Source organism: Sorex fumeus, unplaced genomic scaffold (genome assembly GCF_029834395.1).
Source record: "Sorex fumeus unplaced genomic scaffold, SorFum_2.1 ptg000047l, whole genome shotgun sequence".
In the NCBI taxonomy this organism is placed as follows: domain Eukaryota; kingdom Metazoa; phylum Chordata; class Mammalia; order Eulipotyphla; family Soricidae; genus Sorex; species Sorex fumeus.
The window spans coordinates 2,571,893-2,586,896 of NW_026606104.1; the positions used below are offsets into that span (position 1 = coordinate 2,571,893).

Here is a 15,004-nt window from a genome sequence, read left to right on the forward strand (position 1 = left end):
CACATATTTCCTCATTTTCTCTCCTCTCACATATTTTTAAGCAAGTTTTGTTCCATAAAAACAAAACTTTTTACTTCACTAAAAAAGGGGAAAAAAAAGAGTAAATGAGAGCTGATAAAAGGTATTTAGACTGGTTCTTGGAACCTGGAAGGAGTTTGATCAGAATGTCTAATAAGATGAAATGTCAATGTTTCTCAAATATTCTAGCGCTGCTAAAGGTAGTTGAGTCTTTCCCCACTGTCCTGGCAGCAGCTTGGGGCAGGGCCCTGTCTGACTGGGGCTGAACTCTGGAATCTGCACACGGCAGCAGCCCTAGCAGGTTTGAATTATATAAAGCTGCTTGACACCCTTTGAGTGTGGTGGTCAAGGAAGGCTTTATACGTAACCTTACATTTGAACTGAGCCTTGAGAAAAGGTAGGTCTTGTAGTCATTCATTTGGAAAAGCTGTTTGCTCAGTACTTACTTGAATGAGTAATCAGGCTGAGCATGTGGCATGAGCAAAGGGCAGGCTGGTGTGTGTGTGTGTGTGTGTGTGTGTGTGTGTCCACGGATGAGCCAGCTGGGTCTTTCAGAGGAGTGGAAGGGAAAGTTATGCTGAGCCTCAAAGGCTAAGCCAGGAGTCTGGACTTCCAATTTTTTAAAGAATGCGTTGATTCAATTTGTTGTTTATTGCTGTTCAGGGAAAACGTTTGTAGTAGAGTTGGTTTCAGGGATTTTCTTCACCACCACCAAGGTGGCCAAGACCCCGGACCCCACTCCCCCATTTTGGTGGCCCCTCTGCTCTGCCTCCTCCCTGCTTGCATGGGAATCTTGATTTTGATTTCAAAGGCCAAGAGTTTGTCCTGTTTGGATACGGTCCATGGCCTTACTATGCTTCTCCCTTTACTATAGATAAGTGAGATCATTTGGGCTTCTTCCTTCTCCCTCTTAGTTCACTGGACCTGAGGTGCTCCAGTTCCATCCAAGTGCAGCAAATCTCATGATTTCATCCTTTTTTATGGCTGCTTGATATTCTAGGGTGTGTAGTCACCAGAACTGCTTTACCTGTTCACCATTGTGAACATTTGGGTTGTTTCTATATCCTGGATATTGTGCTCAGCACTGCAGTGAACTGGGGTGTGCATAGATCTGTTTGAGTAGTTGATGGTTTTGTGTTCTTGGGTAGATGCCAAGAAGTGGGACCTTGTGGGTTTTTTTTTTTCTAAAAAGAAAAAAAAATAACCTCCAGTGGAGTTCATGCCCAATTCAATCAGCTTAATCAATGACTGAATAGCAGTACTCCTACATTATTAAAAGAAAAAATATATATATATCCTCCTAACCTTTGTAATTAGTTCTTGTTCATTTATTTTTGGACCACATCTGGCTGTGCTCAGGGCTTTAGGGCTTTCTCATGGCTCTGTGCTTAGGAATCAATCCTGGCAGTGCTCTGGGTATCATATGGGAGGAATGCTGGGAATTGAAACCAGGTTGGCCATGTATAAAGCAAGTGCCTACCTGCTGTACTCTTGTTTTGTCCCATTCTTTGTTTTTAAAGATGTCTCTATACTCCTTTTTTTTCCTTTCCCTTTTTTTCTTTCCTCCCTTCTTTTTTCTTTTTTGCGTTTTGGGTCACACCTGGCGATGCTCAGGGGTTATTCCTGGCTCTGCTTTCAGGAATTACTCCTGGCAGTGCTCGGGGACCATATGGGATGCTGGGAATTGAACCTGTGTTGGCCGCGTGCAAGGCAAATGCCCTACCCACTGGGCTATCTCTCTAACCCTTCCTTCCTTCCTTCCTTCCTTCCTTCCTTCCTTTCTTTCTTTCTTTCTTTCTTTCTTTCTTTCTTTCTTTCTTTCCATTGAATCACAGTGAGATACACATTTACAAAGTTGATCATGATTGGGTTTCAGTCATATAATGTTCCAACACCCATCCCTTCACCAGTGTACTTTTCCCACCACCAATGTCTCCAGTTTCCCTCCTGCTCCCACCCCCCCCCCCCACTCTATGGAAGGCACCCCTCTCTCTCTCTCTCTCTCTCTCTCTCTCTCTCTCTCTGTCTTTTTCTTTCTCTCTCCATATTCTTTTCCACACAGGTTGAATATAAGTTTCTATGAGTGCTTTGTAGATTATTAAATCTTAGCCCTTTGTCTTATGTTCTGTGTGTAAACACATTTTCTCCCATTCAGTGGGGTGTCTGTTGGGTGTGTTTGTTCTGCCATGCAAAACTTTTCATTCTGATTCTTGGTGAATCAAGATGTAGACCTACATGAGAACAAGATAGAACAGTTTCTCTGGCAGTGACAGCAGGTGGTGGAGAACTGCGTTAAGTCCAGAGGAAACAAGAGGGTGGAGAGGCCATTCAGAGGGCCTTGTAGGACAAGACTTAGAAGACAAGGTCTTACAAAACTGCCTCAGGAAAATCTGTGTCCCACCGTCCCTCCTCCCTTCCCCTACTCCTCACACTTTGGGAATGCAGGAACTGTTTCCACAGGGCATCTACTCTTTCCATCTTCCAGTTTACAAAAATGTCAGATAAACAAGATTAGAAATCCTAGAACTTCAGTCCAGAGTCCTGCAGTATAGGTCAAAGTATCACTCCGGAGGACTGGGGTGAGGGTAGGGGGGACATTGAGTGTGTGGGAGGGGCAGATTGTATTTAGCACCAGTGAACTTGATAAGCAGATTTCTGTCCCTATCATCAGTGAGCAAGAAGAATTACTCACCAGATCCATGATCACATTCCTCTACTTCATATCTCTCTCTCCCTCCCTTTCTCTCTCCCTCCCTCTCTCTTTCCCCCTCTCTTCCTCTTCCCCTCTTTCCCTTTCCCCTCCTCTCCTTCTCTTTCTCTCTGAGTGCTTGAATTTTCACAGGTCTTGCTTTTTCAAAGGCAAATTCCAGGTGGCCTTAGATATATTATATGCAGCAAAGATACAAAATCTGGTGTCTTCCCCAATCAAAGCATTGAGAAAGGGTGACATTGAATGTCTTTATCTGTTCCATGCTTGAAACATCAGTCAGTACATGAGCAGATAAAATCAAATTTCTTTGTGCTGTTGGAAGCAGCTGGAGCTGGAGCAGGTTCTGAAAGAAGGCAAATGGGCTGCCACAGGGCAAGGAGCTGCGCCAGGCATCTGGCTGTGAGGGATGCTCAGCCTCTCTACAACTGCTGACTCAACATCACCAGGATCCACCAAATGAATTTTTCCACAGAAGCCTACATCATGTTTGCCTCCCTCACTGCACAGATGTGTGCACAGGTCAAGGGATTTCTCCAAAAGGCGCACTGGGAGGATATGCCTGCTGGGATTTCTGGAAACAGTGCTCTCTGCAGGCTGAAGTTTTCAGAGAGTGCCAAGGACCAGGGCAAAACAAGGAGCATTTATGGGCCAGAGTGATAGTATAGTGGGTGAGGCACTTGCCTTCCTTGCTTGAGGAGGACCTGGGTTTGATACCCGAATACCAATAGTCCCCCAAGCACCGCCAGAAGTAATTCCTGAGTGCAGAGACAGGAGTAACCCCTGAGTATCGCTGGGTGTGACCCACCAACCAACAAACAAACAAACAACAAACAAAAACGCAGGGAGCATTCAGGGTGAGCATTTCCAAGCGCCCCTTCTCTCACTTCCTTCTTGCTGCCTTGAAATGCATCATTTGCTCTGTGGTTCCATCCTGGGTTTACAGTCAAATATCCTTATTCTGCAGTTAGTAGGATTAAACATTATTTCTCCCGCTGCCCTGCAGAGCTTTTGCTGTTTTCAGCTTTCTTCAGGTTACATAAGGACCTGGTGGGGAGAGGTGATGTTCTCTTGAACTCAGACCCTGACTGTGTCTGTGGTTCCTAGTGTGAGATAAGATGGTGTTGGGTCCAGAGTACTCATAACTAATTGTAGGTCACAGTATTTATAGAACCAGCTTACAGAGTCCTGGACTTTGGGAGTCAGAAATCTGCCAGGAATCACCTGCAGATAACGGCCACTTCTGTTTCTCCACCTCCCAGTGGAATGTGGTTTATCTTACATTCTTTCCCTAATCTTTTGGGGATTCAATGATACTATCTGGGGTGGGAGCCTATTCATTTGTTCCTCCCCTGGTTGCCAGGAGCCATACTGAGGCCAGACAGTCCCGTCAAGCCCTTGTTTGCTTAAGGCATCCTCTCTGCCCTTGTCTTTCCCTTGGGTTCCTTGATTGCTCTGTATCCTGCTTACATGTATGAGAGAGATTCTCTGATTGCCATGTTGGCATTTTCTGGACAGCTTACAGTGGGACTGGGAACTTCTGGAAAAGATCCCTGGAATCTTAAACCTTCAGGCCTAAGATTAGACCCAATATACGGTTTTGGTTTCCTTTTGGGTAATTTTTTTTGCCTCTCCAAACTTTTGGGATAGCTGTTGATTTAGGAAAGTCTGTGTTCATCGTTAGAACTTTATTTCCTGGGGAACAAGTTCTCCAGCCTTCCGTGGTGGATGTTACTAACTGAGCAGCGGTGGTCTGGAGTGGGCAGGAAGAATTCCTGAGCCCAGAATCAAGGTGACTGCCTGGTCCTGGGGGCATCATCCAGCCCATTCTTATCTGTGGAAATACTCTTACAGAAAAGGGATTCCCAGGCTGATGCTGCCAGTCCTCTGTGTAAAAGCCTGAGGGGCACCCTGGCCCCCAGACCGAGCCGCATGGCCTCTGCAACTCCCTCCTGCTGGAATTCATCTCTGCTCCGACCAGACCCAGCATTTCCCCACAGAAACTCTTGGCATCCACAGTGGTCTCAGAAATAGTCTCTCCCAGAGAGATAGGACAGAGGGGAGGGCACTTGCCTTGCGTATGGCCAACCCTGTTTCGATGTCTGCCCAGCATCACTGATGGTCCCCATAGCCCTCCAGGAGTGATCCTTGAGCACAAAACCAGGAGTCATCCCTGAGCATGGCTGGGCGTGAGCCCCGAACAAAACGGTCCCATGTCTGTACCCACAGTCTGCTTTAATTTCTCCTATGTGGCACTTACATTCTGCCCCCCGGGCAGCACTTCTGTTCCCTTTTGACTCTCAGTGGTGCTTAGGAGCTGCTAGGTTGGCAGCCAGAGGCTCTGGGTGGCCCACGCCATGGTAGGGATGGAACTCAGGGTCTTTCCCATACTAGGCCTGTGCTCCATTCAGCGAGCCACCTCTGAGCCCAACAGCTAACTTTGTACTAACAATTTCCCCTCACCCCTGTTGAACAATGATGTCTCGTGAGAACGGCAGTGTTGCCTCACTTGATCCCATGGACCACTTAGCAGGAGTGGCTGATACACGTGAGGCAAACTTGTCAGAGTGGAAAATGAAATTCAACTTGGGCAAACGTCTTTTTGATGTTTGGTAGACAGTTGAAGACCTCTGCTCATGGTTCCTAAACAGTTTTCTCCAGCTCCACGTGCTCATTGAACTGGATTATTTGGGGGTGGTGGGGGAGAAGTAGGGAGGATCAAGAGGTGGTGAAGCAGAGCCCAGGCTTAGGCAGGGGCTCCCAGGACGAACAGTGGTTCCTGATGCCTGCAAGGGCCTCACCCAGAAGGGTTCTTTGGGTTCTACCCAAAGATGGGGAGGAAGAGGAATAGCCTTGGTCTCTATCTAAAGTGGTTAAATTTTGGCATGGAAATAACTCCTGAGACATAATTCATATGACAAAAACCCATGGGTGCTGTTAAAGGATGTTAGATTTGGGGGTGGAGTGGGGTTGGTCCACCCCAGTGAGCTCAGGGAATGAACCAGGATCAACCATGTGTAGGGCCTTTCCCCCTGCTCCATCTCTTTGGCCCGTTTTCTAAGTTTGCTTGACTCAGAACTAAAACCTTGTGAGGTTTTCACAGGCCCAGATGTTTGGTGGCCCCAGGCTCCTCCAGGGCTGGGAAGGCCCTGGGTGGGTGGAGCTGAGTCCTCAGCAAGGCTGCTCCAGGGCCTCTCCTGAACACGCTGCCACCTTGGTTTCTCAGGTCGGGTAAAGCTGAGCTGAGAGCAATTGTTAATAGTTCAGCCAACCTTGACATTCTTCTCTGACCTGGGAGGGCCTTATCCCAAGGCGCAGAGGGAGGAGAGGAGGAGCAAAGGGTGGTTTGAGCACAGACATCTGTCTCCTGTGTGGGCTGCCCGTCTTCAGACTCAGCCTTACAGTGCTTGTGAGAATTAAGGGCATCTGCATGCTATACCAGACAAGAGTGTGCAGACAGTGACGGGATTCACTGCAGGTTTCCCGGGCTGCTCCACTGACTCACAGTTTCTGCTCATTGTTCAAGTTCATTAAGATGAAACCAAGCGTGGCCTGCGTGCACGAGGGGGCGGCCCTGTGGCTGAGGAGATGAAGGGAGAACCTATCATTTTTGCCAGTTCCTTCCTTAGAGGAGTTATCATTTCTTCGCCTGCCTCAGAAGAAGCTCTCCATCCGCCTGCATATATTTTGTCTGATCTACAGGAACTTCAGAATTCCTTTTAAAAAAGGAATATTTGGGAAACTCCCTCCCATGGCTGCTTCTGAAGAGTGAATGTTGGAGAACCCCATGTTTACTTGTTTGTTGGGGGCCACACCCCATGGTGCTGAGGGCTCTTCCTGGCTCTGTGTTTGGGGGTCATTCCAGGAACATTTTGTTTTGGGAATTGCTTTATAGTCTTGTCAGTTTTCCAATAACTTTAAGACTCAAATACTTTTCAGGATGGTTTTTAGTGGCTTAAAGAGTCCTTGTCACTTAAGGGCTGGAAAGATAGTACAGTGGGTAGGGTTGCACACAGCTGACCCGGTTCGATCCCTAGCATTCTATATGCTCCCCCAACACTGCGAGGAGTAACTGAGTGCAGAGTCAGGAGTAATCTCTGAGCATTGTTGAGTGTGGCCCCAAAACCAAAGAAAGGGAAAAAAGATGTTTGCACTTCAAAGGTTTATGGTCCTTTATGCCCAGAACAATTTTTTTTTTCTTGGAGTGGGGAGGTTTGGCTCACACCTGGTAGTGTTGGTAGTGCTCAGAGCTAACTCCTGCCTCCAGACACAGGGATCACTCCTGGTGCGGCTTGGGGGACCCCATGTGGTGCTGAAGGTCGAACCCAGGTTGGCCACATGCAAGGCAAGCAAGTGCCTAAATCCCTGTGCTCTGTCTGACCCTGCCCGTGGCATCTCCCGACCAGATCTTTCCACATGAGCAACCCTTTTGATTGGCTGGGTGAGGTGCATACTCGCTTCAGAAAGCTGCTGACGGGACCACAGGAGTGGAGTCTCCTCAACTCTAGTCTTACTTAGGGAGGTCCTGCAGCTTCCACCCTGCTCAGTGGCTCACTCCGACATGTATAGCGGGAACCCTCAGCCCTCCCCACTGCTGGCACTCAGGCCTGGTGGGTGGCAGCCTGGGTTTGGAAGAGCCCCGGGTCCTCCTGGCTCTGCCCTGACTATGGAAGCCAGCCCAGAGTTTCAGCTCCTTCTGCTGTCCACATCCAGAGGCCCTGCTGACCCTTCATTGTTGCCAGGTCCTGAGCCCCACGCTTCTAAAAGGTGCCTACCCTGTGTATTTGTTCGCCATGGGCTTCTCATTCTCTTTTCCTGGTAGTGCTATGATTCTTTTCGAAGAATGTGTGGGGTGAAGGTATGATTAATAATTAAGGTTGATTAATACAAAACCTCTCCGGCTCCCACCCCGAGTTCTTCCTGACCTCCAGCCAGCACTTTGTTCTCTTTCCAACAAGCAACTTGGGTGCCAAGAATCGACTTTCCCATCCAGAGCCCAGGAGTGGTGACTGCTTTTTTTTTTCTTTTTTTTTTTTCATTTCCTGTATTTCACTTCAGCTATTTGAACCAGGGAATGAGGCCTGCTGGAGATTTAATGGGCTCATTGTGAACTACTGAACTACTGATACGGTATTAGTTGTATTCTGAAGGCATCTGACCTTTGCACTTTCTCAGGGAGCTGGGGTGAGGGCTGGGTGAGGCAGGAAGTGACTTTCTCTAATGCAGAGACCCCCACAGTAGTCCTCAGGTCCCAAAGCCCCAGTGGACCTGGCATGGTGCAGCATCAGAGGGACACGCCCTTCTTCATCCATCACTGTGTGGACGAGGCAGACCCAGGAACAGAGCTGGACCAGAGCCCAGCCTTGGGGACATTTGGTTAAATCATCTCAGCACGATGGTGAGGGAGACTGTTTCAGGGCCCCAAGTTAGTTTTCTTTATTGGGTGCAGAAGTTGGTGACTGTTGCCCTGCGTTGGCGTGGGCGTCTGCCTTGACCCATCCATGGGGAGCTGAGGGAGGACATGTGGGGTTCTCAGGGACAAACACCTTCTGCCAGCATTCATCCCCCTGGGGAGTGGCTGACTTGGTCAGCAGCAGATGTGCAGAGAAGCCCTGACTCAGTGCTGAGTGGGTCTAACCAGCCAACAGCACAAACCCAAACCTGCTTGAGATTTCACTCAGAAACAGTGTGTGTCTTTCTGAATAGGTTGATCTTTGGAGGCTCAATTGAAACATGGGAAAACTTGACCTCTTTTCTTCCCCAGAGACCTACTGTCTGGTTGTTTCCCTTTCAAACCTGGAGCTGCAGAAAAAGATTCATTATTCTGTGGCTGACACCACAGTGGGCAAAATTCCCTGAATTTGAGGAATGAATATCTTAGAAATGATTGGATAGGGGCCGGAGTGATAATGGAGTGGGTAGAGCATTTGTCTTGCATATGGCAGACCATGGTTTAATCTGTGGCATCCCATAGGGTCCCCTGAGCATTGCTGGGAGTGATCCCTGAGCACAGAGTCAAGAGTGATCTCTGAGCACAGTTGGATGTGACCCCAAAACAAACAAACAAAAAATGATAGGATAAGGAGGGAGAGATCGCACAGGGATTAAGGCATTTGTTTGTTTTGCACAGAGCCAACCCTGGTTTGAATTCCCCTGAATGTGCACATCAGGAGTAAAGAGCCCTGAGCAGAGCCAAGTGTGACCCCCAAACAAAAGGGAATAACAACAACAAACAAAAAAGAGAAACTATCAGCTGTTGCTCATGGGCCCAGGATACGCTCAAATGCTGGAGCACATGCCCTGTATGTGTGAGGCCCAGAATTCAATCCCCAGATGCACTGCATTTTAGGGTCCTAATGAGCCCATAGGCCTGCCCCATCAACTCCCTCAGCATCGTGGAGAGGTCCCCAGCAAAAGAGATACAGATCACAAACAGTTCCATCTCTGGATGGAAGTGTAGCATTGGATGGCCTTTATTTTTATTTTAAAGATGTTTCATGTTGTGTAGGATTTTGATGAAGTTTCTCTATAATTACTCCCAAATTTCATAGGGTGTTTCCCTACCCCTGCCATCCCAGGGACCTTCAGTCCTGAGCAATTGAGAACTGGTAGGGGTCTGGAGGGAATTTTGAACATAGATGTGCCTTCACCTGGGAACCTGGGGCTGGTACTTGCAGGCTAGACAGTCAGCATAGATGGAAGCTTAACTCAGACCGTAGAGCTGGCATCAGCAGAACATGAGCATTCGTTGGGGTTTGGGTTGAATGTATGACCAGAGTAAGGCCTTGAATCAGCTTGAGGGGGCGGCCAAAAAATGAAGATGGGTTAAGAGAACTAAAACTAGAGAAAACAAATGTGATCATTTTCATTCCCACTTAAAATACAGATAGATGAAAACTTGTAGTATGTGAATGAGGAGAAAGTTGGCTGGGCATTAGAATGGGGGCAGGCTTGGGAAAGAAAGGGGTGTTTGCTGGGGAGCAACTGGTTAGTGGGAAGATGCTGAGTTTGCCAGTGCTCATTAGTAATCACCCAGGAATGGCAGCGTGGCCTCACACTGTTCCTTTCCAGAGGGGGACATGACTGAACAAGCTTGATGCCAGATTCTGTATTTTTAATATATATATATATATACATATATATATATATACATATATATATAGGTAAAGGTAAAGGCCCTCCCGTTGTTCATCGATTTGCTCAAGCGGGCCCAGTAACGTCTCCATTGGAGACTTTGTTGTTACTGTGTTTGGCATACCGAATACGTCACGGGGAGCTTGCCAGGCTCTGCCGTGCGGGCGAGATACTCTCGGCAGCTTGCCGGGCTCTCCGAGAGGGGCAGAGAAATCGAACTCGGGTCGACCATGTTGGCTGTGTGCAAGGCAAACGCCCTACCGCTGTGCTATCGCTCCAGCGATGTATATATTCTGTGTTTATAAAGGTAAAAGGCCCTCCCGTTGATCGTCGATTTGCTCGAGCGGGCCCAGTAACGTCTCCATTGGAGACTTTGTTGTTACTGTGTTTGGCATATCGAATACTCTCGGTAGCTTGCCGGGCTCTCCGAGAGGGGCGGAGGAATCGAACTCGGGTCGGCCATGTTGGCCGCTTGCAAGGCGAACGCCCTACCCGCTGTGCTATCGCTCCAGCCCTGTTAATAATGATTTCCCATGCACATAATTCCGACACCATATCCATCACCAGTGTACCCACCTTCCTCCCCCAGAACCCCAATACCCCTCCCTTTTCACCCTCTCCAACTCAATTGTATGGATCAGTTCTGCTGTTGTGTTGCCTTTGATTCTTTGTTGCTGCCTTGCTATGTGTCTTTAAGCATATGAGGGAAATTGTTCTGTGTGTATCCCTTTCCTTCTAACTGACTTCACTCTGCATAATATCCTCTAGTTCTGCATGATTTGTTCTTTCTTAGAGCTTCATAGCATTTCATTGTGCATATATATCACAACATTTTGTTTTTTGGCTTTTTGGGTCACACCTGGTGATGATCAGGGGTTAGTCCTGGCCCTGTACTCAGGAATTACCCTTGGTGGTTCTCGAGGGAACATATGGGATGCTAGGGATCAAACCCGGGTCAGCCATGTGCAAGACAAATTCCCTACCTGCTGTACCATCACTTTGACCCCTTATACCACAACTTTTTGATTCATTCATCCATAGTTGAGCATTTGGGTTCTTTTCATATGTTGCCTATTGTACAAAGTACACAATAGACATAGATGTGCATATATTTTTTCAAATTAATATTTTTGTGTTTGGTGGATAGATGCCCCCCAAACCCACTGGTGTCACTGAGTTATCAGGGCATTCTATTCCTATTTCTTGGAGAGATCTCCATCTTGCTTTCCGTAGATGAAAATTCCACTGTTGCACCAGATGACCAACAGTGGATGAGGTTTCCTTTCTCACCAAAACCCTGCCAAAATGGCTGTTTTCAGACTTTCTGATATGTGCTAGTCTCACTGTCATGAGATGATATCTCAATGTTGTTTTGATTTGTATTTCCCTAATTATGAGTGGTGATGAGCACTGTTAAACATCTACTTGTTAAACATTTATATGTCTTCTTTGGGAAAGTTTAACTCCTGATTCTTTATGTGTGTGTGTGTGTGTGTGTGTGTGTGTGTGTGTGTGTGCATGCGCGCGCGGGAGGTGGGGGTGGGGGCTACACCCAGTGATGCTCAGGACTTACTCTTGGCTCTGTGCTCAGGGGTCACTATTAGCGGGCTTAGGGGACCATATGGGGTCCTGGGTATCGAACCTGGGTCATTCACATGCAAGACAAATACCCTACCGGCTATACTATCACTCAGACCCCTGACTCCTGATTCTTTTTTTTTTTCTTTTTGGGTCACACCCGGCATTGCACAGGGGTAATTCCTGATTCATGCATTCAGGAATTACTCCTGGAGGTGCTCAGGGGGACCATGTGGGATGCTGGGGATCGAACTCAGGTCGGCTGCATGCATGGCATGTGCTGTCGTTCCAGCCCCTGACTCCTGATTCTTAACAGCTTCTGGGTTCTATTTTTATTACATTGACGAAGACAATTATTTTCTCCCTTCCTTCCTTTTCTCCCCTCTCCCCTCCTCCCTCCCTCCCTCCCTCCCTCCCTTCCTTCCTTCCTTCCTTCCTTCCTTCCTTCCTTCCTTCCTCCCATTCTTCCTCTCCTCTTCCACTTTATCACCTCTTCCCTCCCTTTCCCTTTCACTCTTCCCCTTCCCTTCCTTTTTTTTTTCTTCTTTTTGGGTCACACCTGGTGATGCACAGGAGTTACTCCTGGCTCGTGCACTCAGGAATTACTCCTGGCAGTGCTCAGGGGACCATATGGGATGCTGGGAATCGAACCCAGGTTGGCCGTGTGCAAGGAAAATGCCTTACCCACTGTACTATTGCTCCAGCCCTCCTTCCCTTCCTTTTTCTCTTTTCTCTTTCCCTTTCTTTCCCTTTGTCCTCCCTCTCTCTGTTTAGGGGCCACACTCAGCTGTGAACCTACCTGGTTTGTTCTCTGGTCGTGGGTGAGCAGCTGTGGGTAAGGATCTGAGAGCTGGTGCCAGCCAGACAGTGTGGCCAGTGAATTTCAGCCTCCTGCACATGGGCCTGTGTTACCACCAGCTGCTGCTGCATTCTCCTGGGAAGGAAAAGGTCCTCGTGCCAAGAGGTGTGGGGACAGAGATATAATAATTTCTTGATGTGGCTCTCACACTGGTTCTGTTCTCTTCCTGTGTCCCCGACCTATTTCCTACAATGGCGCCACCATAGGCTGGGTGGACACAGGCGTCTCTCCAGGGCTGCCTAGAACCGCAGGGGTCCTGAAAACCATTTTTCTTGGTTTTTGTTTTGTTTTGTTTTTAAGGCCACTCCTGGCAGTGGCCTACTACGTAGGGCTTACTCCTGGCTCTGTGCTCAGAGGTCATTCCTGGCCAGGCTCAGGAACCAGATGTGGTGCCAGGGATCGACCCACTGCACAAGGCAAGTGCCTTAACCTCTGTACTATCTCCCCGGCCTTGAAAACCACTTTTTGTTGCACCTCCAAAGTAGCTGTGGCCAGCTCTGAGGTCTGTCTCCACTTAATTGTTTGTTTGTTCTGTTGACCACACCCAGTGGTGTTCAAGGGCTACTCCTGGCTTGGTGCTAGGGGATCATGTGGCGCTTGGAATCCCACTCTGGCTTCCTGTGTGCAAAGCCTGTTAGAAGCCCACTGAGCTTTCTCTCTTGCCCTTCACATTGTTTAGTCTTTCTTGTTCTGTGCACTTGCCCTCAGGAACAGTCTCAACGCTTCCCTCCACCTTCCTGTTCCCAAGACCCTTTGTAATTGTCTCCCCATTACTCTATTCTTCTTTCTCAGACCACTCACTACATGCTGCTGTTGGAGCAAAGCAGCGAGGCTCTCTCTCTCTCTCTTTCTCTCTCTCCCTCTCTCTCTCCTTCCTTCCTTCCTTCCTTCCTTCCTTCCTTCCTTCCTTCCTTTCTTTCTTTTTGCTGTTTGGGTCACACCTGGCGACGCACAGGGGTTACTCCTGGTTTTACACTCAGGAATTACTCCTAGAGGTGCTCGGGGGACCATATGGGATGTTGGGAATCGAACCCAGGGTGGCTGCATGCATGGAAAATGCCCTACCTGCTGTGCTATTGCTCCAGCCCCAGCAATGGGGCTTTCTTGTCCACATGTTTATCCCCAATGCCCAGACTTGTCCGGCTCTTCAAATATTTACGTAAAGCTTGTGTTTTCTTCATTTTCATAAAGTGTTAAATCATGTGTTTGGACCTAATTTCTTTAGGTCAGTGAATGAAGACAGATTTATTGATTTTTTGGGGGGGGTTTGTTTTGTTTTGGGGCCACACCCAGCAGTGTTCAGGGCTTACTCCTGGCTCTGTGCTCGTGAATTATTCCTGGTGGGCTTGGGAGACCACAGGTTGACCATGTGCAAGGCAAGTGCCCTATCCACTGTCCTAGTGCTCCAGCTCTGGATTTAGTTTTAGAGCTCTTGAGATCAAAGCATTGGTGCCCAGTGCTCAAGTTTGTCTTGGCACAGGGATGTGACTCAGCTGTAGAACACTTGCCGGCAGGTGTGAGGTGAGGGTTCAATCCCTGACACTGCTAAAATGATTTTTTCTTTTAAAACTTCATTCTGCATTACTGGAGGAATAGTATAGCATGTAAATCACTCACGTTGCACACAGAAGACCCAGCACCACAGACAATCCCCCAGGCCCCATCAGGAATGATCCCTGATTGCAGAGCTAGGAGTAAGCCCCAAGCATTGCTGGGTGTGGCCAAAATAAAAAATAAATAAAAATTCATCTTTGATAGATCTGGAAGTCACTAGCAAGTCCTGGCAGGGGGCCTCCTGTCCCCCATCCCACGCTACTCCCCACATAATCCTGGGTGAGGTTAGAAGGACAGAATCATAGAAGATGAAGCACCAATACTTTTTCTTTCCCACGCATTGATACAAGTGTTTTTCCTCACAGAAATGGCTTCCACTTTTAACCCCCGAGAATGCAAGCTGTCCAAAAAAGAAGGACAAAGCTATGGCTTCTTTCTGCGAATTGAGAAGGACATAGACGGCCACCTGGTCCGGCTGGTGGAGAAGGACAGCCCTGCAGAGAAGGCAGGCCTGCAGGATGGAGACAGGGTTCTCAGGATCAACGGCGTCTTTGTGGACAAGGAGGAGCACGTGCAGGTGACCAGGACACTGGCTGTCCTTGTTCCCACATCTGTCAGATCCCCACATCTTTACTGATCATTGTGTGGGACACAGGGAAGATTTTCTAGCTGCCAATCGTGAAGGAGCTGTACTTTCTGTACAGTATGACTACACTTTCTGCCAGAAAATAGAATTTTCTACAGTTATCCAAGAGCATCAGCATTGTCTCTAGATTTAATATGATTGCAGGTTTATGCCAGGCAATGCCATCTCGGTTGTTCTTGCTGAAACCTCATCGTAGCTCTCAACATGTACATTTTCCACTTCATAGATGGGGAGGTAGCTAAGATGTTTGTGCATGGAATTTGTGGGAAGGGCCAATCTTTGGCCTATTCAACCACCACATGGGAACTTTTCATTACCTGGAATGTCTCCAGAGACCCAGAGGACTGGTGATGTGTGAGAATTTCTCTCTAGGAAGAGCTGATCTTAATTGGCATCCTCTGGGCAAGCTTGGGCCAGATTCCAGATTCCAGCCTGAGTCTGACCTTTCCCTGGGCCAGAGAGGGCTTTGGAGGGCTGGGCCTGGTCCACACCAACTGGCGGATATCTG

The 15,004-nt window shown here is 48.1% G+C and overlaps 1 protein-coding gene across 1 annotated transcript in view; it reads left to right on the plus strand.

Moving 5' to 3' along the window:
• The window catches only part of PDZK1 (PDZ domain containing 1), a 33,662-nt gene that overhangs the window by 3,544 nt on the left and 15,114 nt on the right, over positions 1 to 15,004 (plus strand). Inside the window, exon 2 of the mRNA XM_056123271.1 lies at positions 14,216 to 14,427. Within this exon, the coding sequence (XP_055979246.1) occupies positions 14,218 to 14,427 (210 nt within the window). The 5' untranslated portion in view covers positions 14,216 to 14,217. The remainder of the gene's footprint in view (positions 1 to 14,215; positions 14,428 to 15,004) is intronic.